The sequence below is a fragment of the Felis catus genome, chromosome A2 (assembly GCF_018350175.1).
Source record: "Felis catus isolate Fca126 chromosome A2, F.catus_Fca126_mat1.0, whole genome shotgun sequence".
Taxonomy (NCBI): domain Eukaryota; kingdom Metazoa; phylum Chordata; class Mammalia; order Carnivora; family Felidae; genus Felis; species Felis catus.
The window spans coordinates 16,731,069-16,755,138 of NC_058369.1; the positions used below are offsets into that span (position 1 = coordinate 16,731,069).

At 45.3% G+C, this 24,070-nt stretch overlaps 1 protein-coding gene and 1 long non-coding RNA gene across 11 annotated transcripts in view; one reads left to right on the plus strand and one right to left on the minus strand.

Annotated features, from left to right (window-relative positions):
- LOC123382944 lies at positions 1 to 22,762 on the plus strand. The gene is made up of 2 exons (XR_006592146.1): positions 1 to 316; positions 21,640 to 22,762. It is a non-coding gene; the product is annotated as an uncharacterized LOC123382944 (long non-coding RNA).
- The window catches only part of KIF9 (kinesin family member 9), a 55,305-nt gene that overhangs the window by 28,591 nt on the left and 2,644 nt on the right, over positions 1 to 24,070 (minus strand). For 6 of the 10 annotated variants that reach the window (XM_045049476.1, XM_045049474.1, XM_045049444.1 and 3 more), the window contains exons 2-10: positions 21,720 to 21,817; positions 19,794 to 19,959; positions 17,916 to 18,022; positions 14,912 to 15,136; positions 8,154 to 8,237; positions 7,931 to 8,023; positions 7,012 to 7,159; positions 5,877 to 5,941; positions 3,218 to 3,295 (exon numbers count right to left, since the gene is read on the minus strand). In XM_045049476.1, the coding sequence (XP_044905411.1) occupies positions 3,218 to 3,295; positions 5,877 to 5,941; positions 7,012 to 7,159; positions 7,931 to 8,023; positions 8,154 to 8,237; positions 14,912 to 15,136; positions 17,916 to 18,022; positions 19,794 to 19,959; positions 21,720 to 21,812 (1,059 nt within the window). In that variant the 5' untranslated portion in view covers positions 21,813 to 21,817. The remainder of the gene's footprint in view (positions 1 to 3,217; positions 3,296 to 5,876; positions 5,942 to 7,011; positions 7,160 to 7,930; positions 8,024 to 8,153; positions 8,238 to 14,911; positions 15,137 to 17,915; positions 18,023 to 19,793; positions 19,960 to 21,719; positions 21,818 to 24,070) is intronic. The other 4 variants (XM_045049477.1, XM_045049478.1, XM_045049482.1 and 1 more) reach the window with 3 other exon arrangements.

Consider the following 24,070-nt stretch of genomic DNA (forward strand, 5'->3'; position numbering starts at 1 on the left):
GCCAATCAGGTGATGTGAGGAAATGGGTCATTGGCTCCCCCTGTAACCAGCCTCCATGTCACATCCTGAGACCATAGGGGCTTCTCCTCATGCCTGGCAGACTCACCCTCCTGTACCGAATGGAAAGAAGCTGCTTGGAAACACAGGGCTGGAGCACCAGACCCCACAGAACAGGGCCTGGCAGCACCTCCTGGCTGACCAACTCCTTTTTTTTTTTTTTTTGTATCTCAGATGGAACACGAACCTGACCGATGCCTTTAAAGATCAGGGACATTTTCTGGATGGAACTAATGCCTTGGAAACAGCACAGACTCAAGTAAGTTCCCTGACGGTCAGGGGTTTTCATCATAAACATAATGAGGATAATTCAGCGCCTTCTGTTTAAGTAGCACACCAGGCTAGGAGCACCTCTCCGCTCGGGAAACTTCCCTGGTGGACCCCACTGCAGCCTGCAGGCATGATCTTCTCTCAGCAGAGCAGAATATCAAGTGTTTGTCTGCTGCCTGTTTACACCCACGGCTCACAACCTTTACACCACCTCACAGAATCACAGACTGACAGAGTACGAGGGTCACCTGGAGGTCATCAGTCCAGCCTCCTAGTCCATAGGTGAAAACTCTGAGGCAATTCCACAGAAGCTACCCCATGGTCCAGAAAACAGGCATCTATACTGAAGAGGGCGCTAGAAATAACACAGGCAGACTGGCTGTGGTCCATGGAAGTTGGCAGCCCAGGTAATTTTCCATGCCTCTCTCAAGAACTCATGCTTATAAATGCTTATCATTTTTTAAGTTTACTTATCTTGAGAGAGAGAGAGAGAGAAAGAGAGCATGAGGGACAGAGAGAAAGGGAGAGAGAGAAAATCCCAAGCAGGTTCTGCCCTATCAGTGCAGAGCACGATAAGCTCTTTTTTAATTAAAAAAAAAATTTTTTTAATGTTTTTATTTATTTTTGGGACAGAGAGAGACAGAGCATGAGCAGGGGAAGGACAGACAGAGAGGGAGGCATAGAATCCGAAGCAGGCTCCAGGCTCTGAGCCGTCAGCACAGAGCCTGACGCGGGGCTCAAACTCACAGACTGCGAGATCATGGCCTGAGCTGAAGTCGAACACTTGACCAACTGAGCCACCCAGGCGCCCCTTAAATTTTTTTAATTAAAAAAAAAATGTTCATTTTTTAAGTAGGCTTCGCACCCAGCATGGAGCCCATTGCAGGGTTTGAACTCACAGCCCTTGAGATCAAGGTCTGAGCTTAGATCAAGAGTCAGACACTTAACCGACTGAGGCACCCAGGTGCCCCCCCCCCACCTTTTTAAAGAAATAAAACACTGCAGACAAATATGCAGCCCCTATGTACCTCTCTCCAAGTCCACCGCCCCCCCCGACATCCCAGAGGGAACCCCCAGCCTCAGGTTGGTCTTTTTGCCCCTGCGTTTTGTTGTTGTTGCTTTTTTTTTTAATGCACACACATGTATCGATGAACGATATTCAGCTATGCTTCACATGTGTTTAGACAGATGCTACCATTTGGCCCGCTTCAATCCTGCTTGAGATTATCCAGCTGGCAGCTCGAGCCCTGGCTCTCTCCCTCCCTGACTCACTCAGCTCTTCTCTGGTGAAGGGCTAGCGGTCCCGTGCCCCGCTGCTCACTAGTACAATCAGCACAGGCACCGTTCTGCCTCGAGGCTCTTCACACACGTATGTGGGGAATGCCTCCAGACTGTCCACCGGGAAAGGGAACACTGCTGACCCACACAGCGAGCAGCGCGCTAGCTAACATTTACTGAGCATTCACTCCACGACAGCACTGTGGGAAGAGGTTTCTCCCCATTGTACGATTCTCCACAGCCTCTCTTAGAGAGTGGATTCTGCCACTCCCCCAATTTACTATTGAAGAAATGGTGGCTTACTAAGAATAAGTATCCTGCTGAGGCTGTACAGCTGATGGAAGGAAAGAGCAGGTTGCTGAACCCCCAATGTGGGGGCCATGGCTCTTAACTACTGTGCCAGTGGTTCTTGAGTGTGACCCCGGAAGAGCAGCAGCAGCAGCATCCGGAAACTTATTAGAAACGTGAATCCTTAGGCCTCACCCTTTGGCCAATGGAATCAGGAACTCTGAATGGGTTCAGTGACCTGCGGTTCCAGAAGCCTGCCTAGAGGGGCTCCTGGGTGGCTCAGGCGATTAAGCGACAGGCTCCAGGTTTCCGCTCAGGTCATGGTCTCACAGTTCCTGAGATGAAGCCCTGTGTGGGGCTCTGCTCTGATGGTGTGGAGCCTGCTTGGGATTCTTTCTCACCTCTCTCTCTGCCTGTCGCCCCCTCACATTCTCTCTCTCAAAACAAACAAACATACAAACAAACAAACATTAAAAAAAAAAAAAAGAAGCCGGCCTGGGGTTCTGCTACCAGCTCATGTCTGAGAGCCACTGCTCTAACCCACCCCCCTCCTCAACCTCCAAACCATGGGTTAGTTACACAGAGCCACGGGGACCACTATTTTCCTTTAGGATTTGGAATCTGGAAGGTTTAACTACTTTGTCATGAGCTCAGGGCACGTACATGCTCCTGTCTCTGGTAACCGTGATTCCACAAGCATCCTGAAGGAAAATGAGGTAAATGAGTTTTTACTTTACAAGAAGTTGCCAGGATGCTCTTGAAAGCAATTTAATAGATTATGCTCTGGCCAGGAACAGACAAAGCCTCTCGTTTCTGCACATTCTCGCCACCACTCTGCATTGTGGAAACGTGCTAATTTTTGCTAGTCTGAGGGTGGACTTTCACTAACGTTTCAACCTACACCTCCCTGGTGGTGGTGCTGAGCGCTCCTTCTGATCGGTCAGCTGTGCTTGCTGAGAGGGATCACACAGGTCGGCAGCAAATAGGTTCCGTAGCGTTATAACCAGAGGAGTCTGAGAGATGGTCCACACTGACTGAACTCTGAAACAGCTCTAAGGAACTCTCATATAGAAGCCCAGGGTAGTCAGAGGCCCTGAAGCCTCACACATGAACTGGGTGGGGACCTGACCTAGTCCTTTCACCTGTGTGGTGGCCCCCAAGTGGGGGGGTCTCCAGGGGCTCTGAAGACTCTGGCCTGTCCCAGAGTGGAAAGGGACTGACCCGGGATCGCATTGAGGCAGGAAGGGAAGACAGGCTTGTGTGACCCAGGCAACAAACCCACACACCTCCACGGTGAGACATCTGCCCACAAACCCCTTACTACCTCAGCATCATATTTTTCGTTGATGGCAGGCTCAGTGGTGACCAGCTTCATCCTGCTGGCAAACCGCAGTGAAGACAGCTGAAAAACAGATCAGACAGCCCTCTATGTCTTTGGCCAATTGCTTATGAATAGAGATATTTTTAAAACAGGCCAAAGGAGTCCACTAGGAAAGACGAACTTCTGCATATAAGTCTACTCCAATGTGAAGTGTGGGGTATCCTTGGGGGTTCCACCCGAGTCCCTCTGGAGGGGCAGCCAGGCAGGGGTAATTATGGCCGCAGGCCCAGGAGGCAGCCACGTAAGTAGGCACTTGAGAAACAGCCCCGGCACTGTGCCCCACTGCACCGATGTTACACAACAGGTGGAGGCCTGTCCCTTGGCAACGAAGAACTGCCAGTGGTAGCACGGGGCGGGCCCTGAGATCCCAGCCACACACGATGGCGGGCTGTCGCAGGGCCCCGAAACAGGGGGGCGGGCCTGGGGGAGGGCCACCCAGAAGTGGCCCAGAAGAAGGCCCGAAAGTGCTCTTCAGTCCACCCTGGTGATTGAGAACCCTACCGATGACCCACCACGTGACCTCAGACAGGTTTTGTAGCTTCTCTGTAAAGTCAGGGAGACTTCATGAAGAGGTGGGTGGTGTGCTCTGGATGGAGCTGACAGGAGGCCCTCCGGAGGAGGCCCCTGTCACTAGTCGGAGCTGCTTCTGTGTGGGGTGGATTCGGACTCTCCTGCTCCAAACAGCAGCGAGTGTGGCCACGACCCCCTCGCTGTGTTTACTCCCACACATACGTGCAGCGGCCCTGAATAAAGCAATGTGATCCACGACAGGAACACTGTCAAGGTTTTAAAGCTTTTGGAGAAGAGACTCATTAGCTTCCACACCCCAATATACCTTCGTCCCAAGCCCCTGAGGCCCCTCCAGCAGCTCCTCTGGGCTCCATGGGCACCGTCCTGGATCACAGGATGGGATGGCAGGGTACCAGCAGAATGGCTTTCTATGCGGTGACCATCTTAGGGGTGGGAATGAGAGAGAGGGGCCTTCCACCGTCTTGGAGGGCATTGCTCAACAAGGCAGTCAGGAGGCCCAGTTTTCATATGGCTCCTCTCGGGGTTCACTCGTGCTTTGTTATACTATGTGGTTCCTGAAGCCTTCCCCCGCTAGGGATGCTGCCTGCACGTCAGTGGGAGCTCCCTCCCCGGCCTCCCAAGCCCCAGGGCGCTCTCTCTGGAAGCTGGGATGGTCCCTGATGCAAGAAACTGGGAGGCCCTGCAGGAGCATCTTGCCCTGCAACGTGCCTGGGAAGGACCTGTTTCACCTAAGTGGATTCGCCAGATGACCGAGGCTCGCCTTAAACATCCACACCCGACAAAACGTCTATGGAGCGCTTTCCAAATCTGTCTTATTTATGATGAGTGGCCCTTCAGAGGAAGAAGGGAAGCCTCAACCGGAATGCCCAGTTGTGTGAGCTCACCTGTGTCACTGCCTCAGCCATTAGAGCCCATATTCCTGCCTCTGGGTCTCCTAAGCTTGTCCCCTCCCAGGTCCCCTGGGTCTTGCTGCTGGGTTAATCTTCCTGAGTCACAACTCTGGCCACAGCCCTCCCTGCTCAAACCCCATGACACCCCAGCAACCAACAGAACAGCCAAGGCGGCACCCTGGCCGCCAGGACCCGAGCAGCCTCTGGAGTCTTTTCTCCCCCTTCTCCTTCCTGAACACCACCCCCCCACTCCCCCTGCAGCAGCCAGGTGTTCCCGGCATGGGCCACACCATCAGGCCCACAGTTGCCTCTGCCAGAAGCATCTCTGCTTTCTTTTTATTTTATTTGTTTTTAAATGTTTACTTATTGTGAGAGAGAGCGCGCACACGTGCGTAAGGGGCAGAGAGGGAGAGAAAGAATCCCAAGCAGGCTCTGTGCTGTCAGCACAGAGCCCGATGTGGGACTTGAACCCACAAGCCATAAGAGCCTAATCCTGAACCAAAACCAAGAGCCAGCCACGTAACGAATTGAGCCACCCAGGCAACCCGCCTCTCTGCTTTCTGTACCACCAACCCTTTAAACCCAGCCAGCTCGGTGCCCACCTTCCTCACCCCACTTTCAGGAAAAGTACCTTTTCCTCTGAAGGATTCTTTCGTCCAGACCTCTCACATTACTCAGGGCCATGGCAAGGAACTCTGAGGCGCAAGGCCACGTATAAGTCACCTCTACCGAGCTGCTCTTCCCCCCACACGCACACACAGTATGTGCTCAATGCCCATCAGTTTGCGCCAGCCTCATAACCACAGCCTGGAACCCTGTGGTGCTTCTAAGATTTTTCAGCATGTAATTATGAAGAACAAGAAATCAGCTGCCCTAGATCCCAATTCACAGGAGCAGCACCGTGGGAAGCATGGTCCTCGCCCCCGCAAAACCCTCTTCACATAGACTCCCACGCTGCGCCTGCTCCCTGCCTTGCCTCTTCCTCAACACAGCCTCTGCCCCTTGGTACTTGGTATTTGGATCCCGCAACAATTTTGGTTGATTCGGTCCCCGGATCTCTTCCCTCTTGACAGTATCTATGGCCCAGTACGCCAGCTTAGCCAACCCGGAGCCAGCCTTACCCAGCCCTGGAACCCACGAGAAGGGATTCCAACCAGGCTGCCTCGGCTATCTTTACGTACCGTCTCTTCTAACTGGGCGGCTTCTCCATAGATGTTTGTCAAGAGAACCATATTGCAATTTCCCCCTGCAGAAAGCAGGACACAGAAGGGCCATGAACCATGTGGGTATTCTGCCAAGAGATTCTTTTAAGGCTGGTGGGGGTCTGCTATGGGTTGAGAGTTTGTGTCCTGACAAAATTCCTATGTTGAAGTCCTATCCCCAAGTGTGATGGTATCTGGAGATGGGGCCTGGGGGAGGTGATCAGGTTTAGAGGAGGTCCTGAGTGCAGAGCCGCCATAATGAGATTAGTGCCCTTATATGAGAGAAAGAGAAAGACCAGAACTCTGTCTCTCTTTCTGGTCCCTTTCTCTTTTCTTTCTTGCTCTTTGCCGTGTGAAGGCACAGAAAGAAAGCAGCTGTGTATGAGCCAAAAAGAGCCCTCACCAGGAACCATCCATGCTGAACCTTGATCTGGGACTTCCAGCCTCCAGAGCTGTAAGGAATAAATGTCTATTGTTGAAGCACTCCAGACTGTGGCGTTTTGTTACAGCCACCTGAGCTGACTCAGACAGAGTCAGGAGGGACATGCCCAAGCATGTGTGAGACTGGAGGAGAGCAGGGAAGGGGAGAGGCCACTGGATGTACCTAAAAGAGGAGCCGGGGGAACAGCAGAGGAGAGATGGCACGGGGCAGGGGAGAGGGCTGTGGGCCAGGGCTTTGCTACTGGTGGCTCTCAACTAGTAATCAGACACCCAAGACCGTGCCATCAGGCGACACAAATATGACAAACACAACCCCCGTTCCTCTGTCAGGGAGGCTGTGGGGGAAGAGAAGGAGGCATGACAGAGACCCTCCACCTGGTCACCTTGAAGGCCGTGAAGGATTCTGCCAGGTTAGGGATGAGGGGAAGTGAGAAGGTAGTCCCAACAGAGGCCAGAGTTTAAGCAAAGCTTCTGAGGGAGCAGCACTGCATGCTGTGGGTGAAAGAGGGGACCATGCATGACTCTGCCTTTTCAGCTGTGTCTGGGATCACAGTGAAAAGGTTGCAGGGAAGTGCCAGCTGCCGGAAGGGAGCAATTCCATTACCACCAGCAGCAGCTAGACCCGGCCTGGCCCTCCTCCCTGTGCATGGACCTCGCCCTCACCTGCCCTTACCTAATGAGTCCTTGAGGGTGTGGGTAAGCTTGCACTGCCGGAAGGGGACGTGCTCCCGCTTCTGGTCCCCGAGGGCAATGATGGCCTGCTCCAGGAATGACAGCGACTTGTTGATGTAGGTGGCTTCCTTCAGGACTCGGCCCTCAGACTACAAACCAAAGGTCAATTCCACTTCACACCAAATGGGGAGGCTGCCTCACTGGGAACACTGTGGGTGGGTGGCCAGGCCGGAGCCTCCTTTCCAGAGCCAGCTCTTTTCTCAATATCATGGGATTGTATTCCATCATGGCCTAATACTAATACTCACAGGAATGCTCATGCAAATATTCATGGGAATGCTCATGGGAATATGAATACTTCTGTGAATATTCACATGAATTCTCACGTAAGAGTCACATCGATATGAATACGCACAGGAATGTTTGTGCAGACACTTGGGCAAATCATCCTGTGACTATCACACACATACAAACACTTAGCTGAATGCACATAGGAATGCTCACTGCATACTTGTGTGAATACTTATACTAATTCATGGCCAAGCCCATGAATAGCTGAGCTGAAATACTCATGGAAAGACTCATGTGGACACTCCTACTCATATGCAGAGAAATGTTACTACCAGCACCAAGCATTTTCTGAGTACTTATGGGGGGCTAGGCACCTGGCTAAGAATTTAGGGGCTGTCTTCTCATTTAATATTTACAAAAATCCTCTTAGGTAGGATGTAACTATGGTGCAGCTGTTTCCCCTCCACTAATTCCATCCCTCAAAGCTCCATGGGGTCATGCCCACATGCTCCACTGCGCCTAGCTCAGGGCTGGGCGCACAAATGCCCCATGAGGGACGTCCCATGTGCATAGGCACTGTGCAGGAAACAGGGCTGTGGCTTGAGAAGGGATGTCCTGCTCCCACTTACCCCAGACTTTCCCAGCCTTTCTGAGCCCGCTAGATCCACCAAGTTAATTTTGGAAGTGATGTACTTTTCGTCTGATAAGGTCCTCGAATGAACCTACAAAACATCCAAACAGAGGTTAGATGTCACAGGGAGAAGCTTCTAGTCTGCAGCAGGTCCAGTGGGACTGGGCTGTGCCCCCCCCCCATCCCCCCATCACTGGGCTATTCAAGGAGCTCAGACCCACCTCCACATAGATGGTGAAAATGCAGTGCGACCTGGATGAGTTTTTATTCATTGTGTGGGAGGCTATAATCCTGTTGGTCTCTCCCTGAAGAGGAGAGGAAAAGTAGACAGCATTTTGAAGAATTAAAACAATAAAGCATTTGGGTTATTTTCAACTATTCTGACAGGTATACAAGTGATTTCATGTTACTGCAATCAGACCTTCCCGAGATATCTCATTTATACACTAGTAGAATGGGAGACCAATTGGAGTCCAGACCTAGACTTTCACCCTCTGCTAGGGATGTGTGAATTTGTAGAGCTTTCTGAAAAGCCAAGTAGCAATAAGAATGAAAAAGTCTTAAAAATATTCATGAATATTGACTAACAATTAACCTACATACCCAATGATTAGGTCTATCTGTACAATGGAATGTTATATAGCCAGGAAAATGTTGACAAATATTTTTTTAATAATAGAGAAATGCAAAATCCAAAATTATAACAAACTGACTTCAATGGCACATTAAAAGGATCATGTACCAGGGCACCTGGGTGGCTCAGTCAGTTAAGTGTCTGACTCTTGATTTTAGTCATGATCTCACGGTTTGTGAGTTTGAGCCCTGCATCAGGCTGTGCGGTAACAGTGGGAAGCCTGCTTGGGATTCTCTCTCTCCCTCTCTCTGTCTGCTCCTCCCCTGCTCAATCTCTCTGTCTCTCTCTCAAAATAAATTTAAAAACATTAAAAAAAATTTTTTTTGCACATTTAATCCCATCTTGGCATCTGCTTCTCAGAAGGCACAGACTAACATACTTTTAAAGGACTATTGAACAGACTGACATTGACTTCTCACTACTAATGGTGGAAACCATAACTTTGCAATGATCTCTTTAATATGGTAGAACAAAACAGGGGCGCCTGGGAGGCTCAGTTGGTTAAGCGTCCGACTTCAGCTCAGGTCATGATCTCACAGTTTTTGGGTTTGAGCCCCATGTCGGGCTTTGTGTGGACAGCCCAGAGCCTGGAGCCTGCTTCAAATTCTGTGTCTCCCTCTCTCTCTGCCCCTCCCCCACTCTCACTCTGTCTCTCAAAAATAAATAAACATTAAAAAAATTTTTTTTTAATATGGTAGAACAAAACAAATGTGAAAATAGAATTTTATACCCAGCAAAAATATCTCTCAAGACTAAGGGTAAAATAAGGACATTTCAAAAAACAAGAAACTCTTTGTCACCAGCATGCTCACTATAAAGGATATACAACAGAAGAAAGAAAACAATCTCCAGTGGAAGGTGATGGAGAAAAGAAAGGAAAAGCAATGAGGGTGGTAAATATGAGGGTAAATGTAAAAGAATGTGTACTATATAAAACATTAATAATGATGCCCCTGCAGAGTCAAAAAACAAAAACATAAAAGACAAGGTAGCAATCCTAAGGTTCTTGTAGAATGCGGGAGGAAGTAAAAGGTTTTCATGAACTTTAGATTTTTAGAGGTTTTATTTTTTTATTTATTAAAATTTTTTAAATGTTTATTTATTTTTGAGAGAGAGAGACAGAGCATGAGCTGGGAGAGACAGAGAGAGAGGGAGATACAGAATCTGAAGCAGGCTCCAGGCTCTGAGCTATCAGCACAGAGCCCAATGCAGGGCTCAAACTTACAAAGTGTTAGATCATAACCTGAGCTGAAGTCAGATATTCAACCGACTGAGTCACCCAGGCGCACCACAGAGGTTTTATTTTTAAATACATATATGTTGGGGCGCCTGGGTGGTGCAGTCGGTTAAGCGTCCGACTTCAGCCAGGTCACGATCTCGCGGTCCGTGAGTTCGAGCCCCGCGTCGGGCTCTGGGCTGATGGCTCAGAGCCTGGAGCCTGTTTCCGATTCTGTGTCTCCCTCTCTCTCTGCCCCTCCCCCGTTCATGCTCTGTCTCTCTCTGTCCCAAAAAAAATAAATAAACGTTGAAAAAAAAATACATATATGTTTATTTATTAATTTTGAGAAATAGCAAGCAGGGGAAGAGCAGAGAGAGAGGGAGAGACAGAGAGAATCCCAAGCAGTCTCTGAGCTGTCAGTGCAGAACCTGACTTGGGGCTTGAACTCAGGAGCAGTGAGATCATACATGACCTGAGCCGAAATCAAGAGTCAGACGCTTAAATGACTAAGCCACCAGGCACCCCTATTTTTAAATATTTTAACGTAATTATAACACAATTAAAATGATAATGTTATAGTAAAATATAATAAAAATTATGATAAAATGACACTTTATTTGATCCACAGGAGTTTTGAAGAAATGTACAGGGAGGTCCCCTGTACTCTTCACTCAGTCTCTCCCTAAGATAATATCTTGCAAAACTATAGCACAATATCAAAACCAAGAAGCTGACTTTGGATAATCCACAGAGCTTATTCACATCTCACTAGTTAGATACACTCACTTGGGTGTGTATGTATTAACTAAATGTGCCAAGTTGTTATTTCTGGGCTAAACGGAGAGAGTGAGAGAATATAAATATGAATGAACATATAACTTCTAAATTAGTAAAAGGGAAAACAAGTATAATAAAAAATATCTAATAAAAAAGGGGCAAAACATGGGTAACGGGCATTAAGGAGGACACTTGTTGGGATGAGCACTGGGTGTTATATGTAGGGGATGAATCACTGGATTCTACTCCTGAAATCATTATTGCACTGGATGCTAACTAACTTGGATGTAAATTAAAAAAAATAAATTAATGAAATTAAATTAAATTAGGGGCAAAACGGGTAAGAAAAATAAATGTAGAACAAATGGAACGAGATAGCACATAACAACATGACAGATGTAAACCCCAATATATCAGTAATTACATTAAGTGCAAATGCAATGAAATGCTTCAGTTAAAAGATAAAGACTGTCAGACTCCCAAGACTGAATTATGATGAAAAGGAAAATCTAAACAGACCAATTTATGAATCAGTAATCAAAAACCTCTCAACAAATAAAAGTCCAAGGTCAGATGACTTAACTGGAGAATTCTACATGTGGATTAAAAAAAAAATTGGGGGGGGGGCACCTGGGTGGCTCAGTCGGTTAAGCATCTGACTTTGACTCAGGTCATGATCTCACTGTTCATGAGTTCGAGCCCCACATCAGGCTCTGCACTGACAGCACAGAGCCTGCTTGGGATTCTCTCTCTCCCTCTCTCTTTGCTCCTCCCCTGCTTGCTCACTCTCTCTCAAAATAAATAAATAAACTTAAAAAAATAAAAATTTTTTAATGTTTTATTTATTTTTAAGAGAGAGGCAGAGTACGAGCAGGGGAGGGATAGAGGGAGGGAGACACAGAATCTGAAGCAGGTTCCAGGCTCTGAGCTGTCAGCACAGAGCCCATCGTGGGGCTCAAACCCACGAAAAGTGAGATCATGACCTGAGCTGAGGTCAGATGCCCAACTGACTGAGCCACCCAGGTGGCCCTCTACCTGTGGATTTTTAAAAGAAAATCCTCTTATGTGCTCTTTACACAAAAAGTCAAAACAAAAAATTTACATACATTCAATTAACCTAAAATCAAGAATTTTTGCTCATCAAATAACACATAAAGAGTGAAAAAAAAAAAAAGCAAGCCATGGGAAATATAACATATTCACAATACATATAACTGAAAAAGGATTAGTTTTCAGAGTATATAAAGAATTCATGCAAACAAGACAAAGAAAAAAAAAGACATCTATAAAGAAGATAAAAAATATGGGAAGGGAAATCCAAATGGTCAATAAACATATGAAAAGGCCCTTCACTTCATTAGTAATTAGGGAGAAGAAAACAAAGATCATAGTGGGAAAAACCACACACCAGCCAGATTGGTCAAAATTTTAAGGTCTTAAGGTCTAACCCACTGTGGGAGTATACCATTATGGGAAAGAGTTGGCATTGCCTAAGAAAGTTTAAGACACACTCAATGAATGACCCATAAGTGCAGTCCTTGGTTTTACCTAGAAAAATTCATGCTTATGTACACGAGGCAGACATACAAGAATGTTCCCAGTGGCATTGTATGAAATATCCCTCAAACTAGGAAAACCTACATGTCCATCAGAAGTAGAGTGGATAGGGGCACTGAGGCGGCTCAGTCGGCTCAGCATCTGACTCGATTTCAGCTCAGGTCATGATTCCAGGGTCGTGGGATCAAGCCCTGTGTTGGGCTCTGCATTGAGCATTGAGCCTGCTTAAGATTTTCTCTCTTTCTCCCCCTACCCCTCTCCCTTGCTCATGAGCACACTCACTCTCTCTAAAAGAAAAAAAAAGAAAAAAAAAAAAAAAAGAAAAGGAAAGAAAGAGAGTGGATAACTAACTTGTAGTATATTCACCTAACACCCAATGTAATACAGTGATGATGACAATGAAAAATATATAGCAAGAACATAGATGAATTTCACATAAAAAGTAGATAAGAGGGAAAAGTAATCAGAATTCGTCCTACGTGATTCCTTTTATATAAAAAATTTCAAAAAAATTAAACTATGCTGTTTGAGGAAACATACATGGTATGCTAGAAGTGGTAAAGCTATAAAGAAGACCAATGAAATGATTACAAGTCAGGAGAGTGGTTACTACTAAGGGTATGAATAAATACTTATTAATGGTAAAAACTCTTCCCAAACTTGGACATTCTTTAACCTTAAGCCACCAAAGCCCCACAGCAAATACCATTAGTCATGGTGAAATGTCAGGAGCAACAATGAGAATGCTCTATTGCTGGGGGCGCCTGGGTGGCTCAGTCAGTTGAGCGTCCGACTTCGGCTCAGGTCATGATCTCACAGTTCGTGAGTTTGAGCCCCGCATCCGACTCTGCGCTAACAGCTCAGAGCCTGGAGCCTGCTTTGGATTCTGTGCCTCCCTCTCGCTCTCTGCCCCTCCCCACTCACACTCCGTCTCTGCCTCTCAAAAAATAAAGAAATGTAATAAAAATTTTTTTTAAGAATGCTCTATTGCTGCCTCCTGGGATGCTCTTTCCTCCCTGTAGATCCAAGGGCTCCAGGTTTAAATCACCCTGAGGACTCCTATGTGACCTTTTTTTTTTAATATGTAAATGTTTATTCATTTTTGACTGGGAGGGGAGGGGGGAAGGGCAGAGAGAGAGGGGACAGAGGATCCGAAGCGGGCTCTGCATTGACAGCAGTGAGTTTGATGTGGGGCTCCAGCTCACGACTGTGAGATCATGACCTGAGCTGAAGTTGGCTGTTCAAGCACTCAACCAACTAAGCCACCCAAGCGCTCCACCTATGTGACTTTTTAAATAAACTTTTATTGACATATAATTTAATAATTTTTTAACATGTTTGTTTGTTTATTTACTTTGAGAGAGAGACACACAGAGAGAGATCAGAGGATTAGGGGAGGGGCAGAGAGAGAGGGAGACAGAGAATCCCAAGCAGACTCTGCACAGTGTGGAACCCTATGCAGGGCTAACCTCACAAACAGTGAGATCGTGACCTGAGTTGAAATCAAGAGTCGGAGGCTTAATCAAGTCACACAGGTGCCTCTATTGACATATACCTTAAATGGCATAAAATTCTCTGTTTTAAGGATACAATTTGTGATTTTTTAAAGGAAATTTAGAGCTGTGCAACCATCACCACAATCCTGTTTTAGAAATGTTACATCACCCAAAAAGTTCCCTGGGCTCATCTGTAGCCACTTCCCACCCCCTCCTCCCAGCTAATCTACTTGTATCTCTAAAGATGTGGCTACTGGGAACATTTCAAATGAATGGAACCAAACAGGATGTGATCTTCTGTATTTCTTTTACTTAGCATTTTTTTGAGATTCATCTATGTTTTAGCATGCATGTATCAGTACTCCATTTCTCTTATTGTTAAATAGTTTTTCATCATTTTATTTACCCATTCACCAGGTGATAGAATTTTGGTTATTTCCAGTCTATGACTATTTTGAATAATTCTGCTATAATATTTGCCTACAAGCCTTTGTGTGAACATATGCTTTCATTTCTCTTGGAAAAATACCTAGGATATTTGCTAAGTTCTATGATAAAATTAATTAACTTTTTAGGATGCTGCCAATATGGCCACACCATTTTATATTTCATCAGTGAGGTATAAGAGTTCCAATGTATATGACTTAAAAAAAATTTTTTTTAATGTTTATTTACTTTTGAGAGAGAGAGAGAGAGAGAGAGAGAGAGAGAGAGACAGAACACAAGCAGGGGAGGGGCAGAAAAAGGAGACACAGAATCCAAAGCAACTCCAGGCTGTAAGCTGTCAGCAAAGAGCCCAAAGTGGGGCTCAAACCCACGAACTGTGAGTTCATGACCTGAGCCGGAGTCAGAGGCTTAACTGACTGAGCCACCCAGGTGCCCCCTATATGACTTTTAAAAGAATAACATACGCTGAGGAATTTATAGATTTATAAGAGCTTTTATATACTAAGAATGTTAATTCTTTTTTTTTCTATACCACAAATGCCATGTTTCACATTAACTGAAAAAGACAATTGCAACTATGTTAATTTTTTGTTCCTGTATTTTTTCATTACTATCTGAACTTGCTAAATGAGCATATATTAACATTTATTCTGGTTATCAAAGTAAGTAAAAAAAACTAAGGAGGGAGGGAGAAAAGAAAAAAAAGAACAAAGGAAGAGAGAGAAGGAAGGAGAAAGGGAGGGAGGGAGGGGGAAGGGAGGGAGGGAGAGAGGAAGGAAGGAAGGAAGGAAGGAAGGAAGGAAGGAAGGAAGGACGGGCAGAAGGAATCCTTAGACTTGGTCATCTCACCTCAAAAAGGAGGCTGAATGCATCCTCCTCCTGACTTGTAAGATGGACTGACAAGCCCTTAATGAAGACCCCTTGAGGGTTTTCCACGATGGTCATTGGTGTGACTGATGGTCCGACATAGGGCAGAGTGGAAAGGAGATCAAACAGACTCTCATTGTAAATTTCCAGGTAGGAAACACGCACAGTGATGGCATGTGTGGGGCGTTCTTCAATCATCCTAAAAACCTACATGGAATATCGGACAGTAGTCACCAAGAGCAAAACTCCAATGACCAACCAGTGTTAGGAGAGTTCTTACCTCAGCAGGAAACATCAAGAAGTACAATTAAAAAAAAAAAAATCTGTCCTAAAAGAATTTACAGTCTAGCTGGCATAATGGTCATCATCATCAACAATTACTATTAATAGTTCATTGAGTGGCACTTATTATCATCTTGTAGAGTTTTTTTTTTTAATGTTTTTATTTATTTTTGAGAGAGAGACAGAGTGTGAGTGGGGGAGGAGCAGAGAGAGGGAGATACAGAATCTGAAGAAGGCTCCAGGCTCTGAGTTGTCAGTACAGAGCTGACACGGGGCTCGAACCCACAAACCGTGAGATCATGACCTGAGCTGAAGTCGGACGTTTAACTGACTGAGCCACCCAGGTGCCCCACATCTTGTAGAATTTTGAAGACTGACTTAACAGATTGTACAGCCATGATGAATGGAAAGGACTCTGGAGTGAAGATCCCTCATTTTATGGAGTCTCGCCATATATAAGCCTCTTACACATCCATTATTTAATCCTATTCTTACAACTCCCCTGTGATTGAAGAAGGATAGGGGCAATGCCCATCTGGGGAAAGGCCCATGCAATGAAATTATTTGTCTGTGGCCTCAGCTAGTAAGAGAAGAAGCCAAGCCAAAACTCAGCCTTCCCAACTAATAACTTCCAAATACCCTTCCTGGTACTTCTGAGCAGGTGGTGACTTTGGACTGGTCTTTTCCCCTTAACTTTCTTAGTTGCCACATGAAGGGAGGGGTTGGGCTGGATGATCCCTGAGGGCCCCACCTTGCTCTAACAGTCAAGGGTAGTGCTATCCAACACGGTAGACACTAGCCACAGGTGGCTGCTGAACACCTGAAATGTGGCTGATGCAAATAAGGAATGGAATTTTAAATTTTACTTGATCGTAATTAATTTGAATTGAAAGTTAAAACTAGCTGCTAAAGGGGCACCTGGGTGGCTCAGTCAGTTGAACATCTGACTCTTGATTTTGGCTCAGGTCATGATCTCACGGTTGTGGGATTGAGTCCCACGTCAGGCTCTGAGCTGACAGCAAGAAACCTTTTTGGGATTCTCTCTCTCCCTCTCCCTCTGCCCTTCCCCCAGCATGTGTATGCGCATGCGTACACACACACACACACACACTCTCTCTCTCTCTCTCTCTCTCTCTATCAAAATAAATAAACTTTAAAAAATGGCCACTAAGTTCAGTTACTGGTAAACTTTTCAGAATGTTGGGAACAACTTGAGTTTATAAATCTACTTTTTCAACTGTAAATTTTATGAAATCTAAATACAGATTGAGTATTCCTGATAAGTACTTAGTGTCTAAATTGAAATGGACCATAAGTGTAAAATACACACTGCATAGACTTAGTATGAGAAAAATAATGTAAAATATTTCAAGAATTTTTATTTTGATGACATGTGGAAATTATATTTTGGATATACTCAGTTACATAAAATATATTATTAAAATCAATTTCACCTATTTTACTTAAAAAAAATTTTTTTTTAATGTTTACTTATTTTTGAGAGAGAGAAAGAGAGAGAGTGTGAGCCGGGGAGGGGCAGAGAGGGAGACACAGAATCCAAAGCAGGCTCCAGGCTCTGAGCTGTCAGCACACAGCCTGATGTGGAGCTTGAATTCACAAACTGTGAGATCATGACCTGAGCCAAAGTCGGGCATCCAACCAACTGAGTCACCCAGGCGCCCCTTCCTGTTTTACTTTTTTTTTTTTTTTTTTTTTAATTTTTATTTTTGGGACAGAGACAGAGCATGAACGGGGGAGGGGCAGAGAGAGAGGGAGACACAGAATCGGAAACAGGCTCCAGGCTCCGAGCCATCAGCCCAGAGCCCGACGCGGGGCTTGAACTCACGGACCGCGAGATCGTGACCTGGCTGAAGTCGGACGCTTTACCGACTGCGCCACCCAGGCGCCCCACTGTTTTACTTTTTAAACTGTGGTTACTAGAAAACTCAAAATTGCATGTGTGACTTACACCGTGTCTCTACTGGGCAGTGCTGGGCTCGACTACTGAAGTCTAAGATACCGAGATACTAAAGCTTGGACAGTGGGATGTGAAGGCTACTGCTTCATAAATTAGAGCATGGATGCTTTATACACTAGACGGTCATCTATGTTTTTTATAGGACAGGGCTATAAAACCTCAAGATGCTTTTGGGGAAAGGCCCTTTGCCTCCTACCTTCCAACAGAAGGTCCTCACAGAACTCCAAAGGAAGGCCCTTGTGTACTGTCTTCAGTCATACTTCCCAGACCCCCAGGACTCACTTGATCCTGAAAGTTCATGTTGGGCCCCGCTTCTTCCCTTTGTTCTTTCTGGGGCTGTGGCATGGAAGAAGCCAGAGCAGGCCAGGGAGGAAGCTTTGCAAGAGGCCATATCCCCCTCATTAAAATGAGGCAGGAACATGATTAGGACTTCCAAATCCTCAATTACAGGTTCACAGACCATCACAGCAGCAAGAAGCTGGTTGGCACGTCCAACTCCCTCTTTTGCAATGAGGAAATAGGTTCCTCATGGGCTTGGGTCAGACCCTGAAACCTGAAGTCCCAGTTTCCTAGCTTCCTGAGGCCTCTGCACCACCCTGCCCCCCACCCCCCACCCCCCCACCCCCCACCATGTTAATCCTGTCCCTAGTAGCAGGCCTCGGGTTAGCAGCAGGTGTGGTAGAAAGGGGACCCGTGTGGTACCCTGCCTGTGGGCCCACTCTCTACCTGCTGTAGGGCACGAGGAAGGATCCCCCGGTGCTTGTAATTCTCAGTTGTCCCTGTCATGGTATATGTCTTGCCGGCTCCCGTCTGCCCATAACACATGATGGTACCTGCAAACATTTGGAAGCATGTCTTGGTGATGCCCAGGAAAATAGCTCCAAGGATAGCTCTCCTATCCCCCAGCATGCCTGGTGCCAGCCTGGAGCCTGGCGCGAAGGTGGCCATCAGGAGCAGCCGGGGACAAGAGGGATTCCTGCCTTGGGGGGGCAGGGTGAGTGGGCAAGGAAACAGGACATAAATGGTCAAAACACAGACTGCAGCTCTGAATGTGTGGCCCAGGTAGTGCTCTACTGATCCCTCTGCCAAGAGATCAGACCCTAGGGCTGCTGAGCAGAGTGGGGAATCCCAGGGAACAGAGGAACTGCGAATTTTTCTAGATAGGTAGGGAGGGAGATAGAACATTGAACTCCAGCCCTTCTTTAGCAAGGCCATGAACTGTCAAGAATCTCGGGGTAGGCCTCCCAGGGGCTGGCCAGGCAGGAGACAAGGAGAGCTTTCAAAATCCCCAGGAAGAGATGGGAGTGGGAAGAGAATTTCCTGTTGATGGTGAGGATTCTTTGTAGACTGCAAGTTCCCACAGGATCAAACAGGGCTACTAGTTGGCCCCAGGCCACTTCCAAACACAGACCATGACAGGTCCTGATCTGGTCCCACAGCCGTCTCTGGAAAGACTTCCACTTGTACCTCTCACATCTCTTAGGTCTACTGTCACCACCAGGCTCTGGGACACGAACCACACTGTCACCCTGGACTCCGGTTCCCATCCGCTCTTTCTCCTGGCTTGGCCAACCTGAGCCAGACCCCATCCCAAATGCCGCTTCCGGGCAACACTGGGCCATGGAAATCAGCATTTGCCTTCACCACACCAATGCTCTAGTTCCTGGGATTGGTAGGTTTTGCACACGGGGCTCAAACTCAGCATGTGAGCTGAGGTCAGAAACAGTGCCTATTAGCACAGATGTGCAGGAAGGAGTCACTTCAGCTGGGACTCAGAGCCCACTTGTAATTCTATAGCAGCCAGGGCCCAAGACTCTTAACTTCCTTGGCCTTCTTGGTTCCTCTGTCTCTACCTCCTCAGGGCCATATCCCCTCAGGATTAATAAGGACCACATCTATGTTTCACAAGTGGGATACATTACAATGTTTAGTTATCAACACTAAACAGACTTTAAAAGAGACTTTTAAACAGAAGACCTAAAACTTGCAGACAGGGGACATTCTAGTCACGTGGGCAAAGTTTACAAACTGTGATAGATTCTTTCTACAGATTTTCAAATCTTAAGATTTTAAAGCAATCTTAGACCAAACTAGTTTGTAAAAATCTCCCAATAAAGCTGCTTTCCATTTGTTAAGAAAATCAAACTCTACTCCATTTTTTCATGCTATATGTAAATAACTCTATGCTAAAATAGGAAGAGTAGATTTATTTTGCTGGTAAAATGAATGGAAATAACTCCTGGCAGGTAGTCAAGAGAGAAGTATTTGGACTCCATCAAATTCATAAGGCCATTATCTTCAAACTAGTATTTGAGAGATTTGAAACAGGATAATAGTTCAATCCCCATGACCTATAGAGAGCCACAGTCACTTAGTCTTCCCAGGAAAATAGGACCCCAGAAGTTTGGATCAAGTCATGCCCACAATACCACCAAGCAAATAGTAAGTTTTCTACTATAAGAATATGAGATAGACACATAAACAAAAGTTAGCACAAGAGGTTATATTTTATTTTATTCACCATAAAATACTTGCACCTCTTCCTCCAGGAAGGGTTCTGCAGGTTCTTACGGTCAATTAATAACAGTCAATTAACTAAATTACCATTGTATCCGTCGAGAGCCTGAGCAACCACGTCCTTTGCGACCGTCTCATAAACCAAGTCCTGGGAGGCATTGTGGAGAACTCCATCCAGTTTGAACGACCAGTCTGTCTGCTGGTTATTGACAACCCCTCTCCGAGTATCTTTTTTTAAGTGAATATCAATGCTCTAGAAAGAGAGAGAGAGAGAGAGAGAGAGAGTTAGCCAGCTAGTTAGGTATTAGGAAACTGGTATGAAAAACTCACTGATAGCTGAGGCCTGACCTGGAGAAAATAAGAGGAAGCAAACTTTAGGAAGAACAGGGATTCTCACACATGGGCTGATATTCAGATGATTTCTTTGGGATGGGAGAGGAGAAGGGAGGCCACACCACCTTTACGGTGGAAGGATCAGGAGACTGGAGCACTTACTGGTTTCAGGCCTTGTCACCCTAGGTTACAGGGTGCTGTTTGTCTTGATTCCCGCATCTATGATACGAGGTCAAGCACATTTATCATGTTTTTTTTTTATTAAACAAGCTTTAGACACATTTAATAAGCACAGGGAGGCCTTGACTTAGGCCAGAGAGAAGACTGGGCTTGGTGACAGAGGCCTGGGCTTGAGCCGCATCTTTTACATGCTACGGAGCATTGTGAGGAATGATGAATTAATAACCACAGAAATGGCTCTCGGCTTCTCAGACAGTCAGTCCCTCACTGGTATTATAGCAAATCAAGGGTGTCTACCACTTGTAATTAGCATATCTTCAGGTGCAAAGATTTCCTTTTTTTTTTTTAGATGCAAAGATTCCTAAAAACATTTTTAGACTTTTAGATCTCTCCATAGCAAGCCACTAAGGCAACAGCTGGTTTAGGAACATATTGGGTTAGGTCAAGGGGAGATTCCAATCTTCACCGTGGGGCCTTCTGATGTAAAGAGACTCTTGTTGGAATTTTACACTGGCTGCCCTAATCCAGGAGCCAACACACAGCCACGTGCAGAAAAAGTAAGATCAAGCAAGAGGAGGGCTTTGTCCATTCACACATGAAATGCTCTGTGTTTCTGTGCTCACTGAGACCATGTCCTGCAGGATTTGCTGCACATGAGCTTCTCTCTGACTGTCAAGACTTTCAAAGCTTGGGCAGTTTGCTCTCGGATTCTTCCCTTAAAGAATGTCTTCATGCTGCCCGTGTAGGTTCACAGATGTTTGCTCAATGAAAACATAGAACTCTCTCAACCTGTCCTAAGCCTGTCATGGGCTTCAGAAAGGTTGTCAGGACAGTGGTCGGGACACAGGGATGCATACATCTTTCCAGTTCTTTCGAAAAGAGTTTCTCCCACTGGTTTGGTAAGTTGAACAGTTATCAACTTAAGACATCTTACTTGACCCCCTCCCTGAGGGATCATGTAACAGCAGATCTGATCCCCACAGAGTTTTATGAGTGTGGCCAAATGTCAGCTTTTCTGTGTCAGACACGAGGATGAAGGCAAACTTATTAACCACACATACAATTAAAAGTGGGAGCTTCGGGGCACCTGGGTGGCTCAGTCGGTCAAGTGCCTGACTTCGGCTCAGGTCATGACCTCACGGTTCATGAGTTCGAGCCCCACGTCGGGCTCTGTGCTGACAGCTCGGAGCCTGGAGCCTGCTTTGGATTCTGTGTCTCCCTCTCTCTCTGCTCCTCCCCTGCTCACGTTCTGTCTCAATCTCTCTCTCAAAAAAAAATAAACATTAAAAAAAATTAAAACAAAAACAAGTGGGAGCTTCAGGAGTTTCCTTATCAAAAGTGACTCAAGGGGAGTGGTTTGGACTTGTTGGAAGTCTGGACTCCATCTGAACTTTTATCAATTCTGTCTTGGTCCTTAAAGGCTGTTTGGAAACAGGGTCCCACCGCAGCAAGGTGGGACAGAGAGGACCAAGCTGGTGAAAGCAAGCACATCCCACTTACTTTGTTGTCATCTCCGTATTTGATCATTTCGTGAGCAAAGTCATCGGTGGGTTTGACACGGACAAAGGTATGAACTTTTTTCCTAGTACCCATTCTAGCTAAAAAGAAGAAAACAGTGCAGCTTTCAGTAGTTATCATCAAGTGGCAATGCATTAAGAAGATCAGAATGGAGTGACTGACACTCGGTCTGTGTTCTTCTGTCCCAATGAGACCCAGTCTTCCTTTTCACCCCTTCGCGTGTCAGTGCTCTACCCACAGGACCCGCTGTTCAACAAGTACAGGCGCTTCCTACTTTACAGGCTGCCTCACTATTTTCCACCATGGCCCCCTAAGAGACAGAAACACGAAGCAAGAAGAACGCTCCCTTTAGTGGCCTAATCTTAGATGTGTTTCCTAAAAATGGTCTGTACCTAAAAATGTCCGCTTATGCTTTGCCTCATTCATTATGCTTTCATCTAAAATACTTACTATGAAATGCATTTAAACTTAATTTTCTTGTCTTCACGAACATATGTTATTTCAGATGCAGCAGCCCCTCCTTTACCTCCGTTTGACCAGCTTAGATCAGAAAATGATTCCCTAGAAGTGTATTTAATCAGTCCACGATCAGATACTCTTTCTTTTCTGACAGTCCATTGAGAAAAAATCAAACAGCCCTCTACCTCCTCGTCTTCTCGTCAACCTAACTAGAGTTTCATCATTTTCTTTCAGGTAGATCCACTTAATCTGTATTCCTTTATTTATACTACCACAGATAATTACCGTGTATAACAAAATGTCAAAATAAATGCTTGGTGTGGCTTCATGGAATAGGATGTAAGCATATAGGTGTATGTGTTTAGGGAGGGAGATTTAGGTAAATGACCTTCCTACTATGTAGAGCTGTCCTATAATGGAAAAGACTCAAGCAAGGTCAAGATGCCAGCTAACAGAGATGTTGCTAGCAGGGACCGTTGCACTGAGGGGAGAGTTAATTAATTTCTAAGATCCTGTCCAACTGAAGTATTTTATTAAAATTTTAAAAAATTGATTGCACAATCAAATGATAACCAGGAAATCTCGTATTTTATTGGCTATTAGTCTCATTGGTGAAATCACACTAGGCCCTTTCCTGAGAGTGCCTGTGTAAAAATATTGAATACTAATCAGACAGTAAATTTTGGTTCCAACATTGACATAGAGTGGAAAAGCAAAGAGGGTTATTAAACAGAAGTAACAATTGTGCTATTTTTATTGCTTTAAGGGGAACTTAAAACTTAGTTCTTCAAAAAATAAAAATAAAAAACAAAACTTAGTTCTTTAGGTGCCTCTTATACCCTGATGACAAAGGATTAAATATTGAGAGAAAATGTCAAAAGCTCTAAGGAAAGCTAAGGAAAAATCAACCTGTAATCATCATCAATACATTTAACCTAGTTAAGTAATACCACTAAACAAGATGAAAGTCTATGAAAATATACTAAACTTCGTTATTTGAAACTATTAGGGAAATTAACATAATACAATTTTAATTTGTTCAAAGGGGAAACATTTCTAATTTTACATATACGTTTTCCTAATATCAACCTAATATTTTTTCTTTCCTTCTTTTTCAAATGATGTGAACAGTATCATCAAGTGGTCTATGGTCATGCAGTCCGAACATTGGGCTCTCACATTTCAATAATTTCACTTTTACGGAACTATGAATATACAGAAAGAATGTTAAAAACTCATTTAGCGTTAATGTTCCAAATGTACCAAACATATTTGGAATAGGGACAAGGCCTGAGGGTCAGGATGTATGCTGCTTGGTACACTTCTCTTCTGACCTTCCTATTGGGGTTGAATCAGTTCAATAAGAGATGAGGCATTTGGTGCTAAAATAACTTGCATCTTCATAGGGCAGGAAAGAGGAATTAAGGCCAAAGAAATCACCTGTATGCTTTTGTAAACAACAACAACAACAACAACAACAACAACAACAACCAGCAAAGGAATTTGTTGAATTTAGGAAGAGTTAGGGAAACATGAGACATAGGGAGCTGATTCAATTTCATATTCAAATTGGAAAAGAGCAATAACACAGTTATTAAGGAAAAATAGCTTGTTTGAACTACTGCAAAGCACTCTAATAAACTGCTATGATGCTTAATATTTTTAAAAAACGAAATGTTAAGACCTGTACTGTAAAGAAAAAAATCATGCATGACAGGGATTTCTTCTCTGAAATACAGTTAATTATTTCACTTTTTTTAAAAAAAGCACTTTAAGGGGCATCTGGGTGGCTCAGTCAGTTAAGCGGCCAACTTCAGCTCAGGTCATGATCTCATGGTTCGTGGGTTTGAGCCCCGCATCGGGCTCTGAGCTGA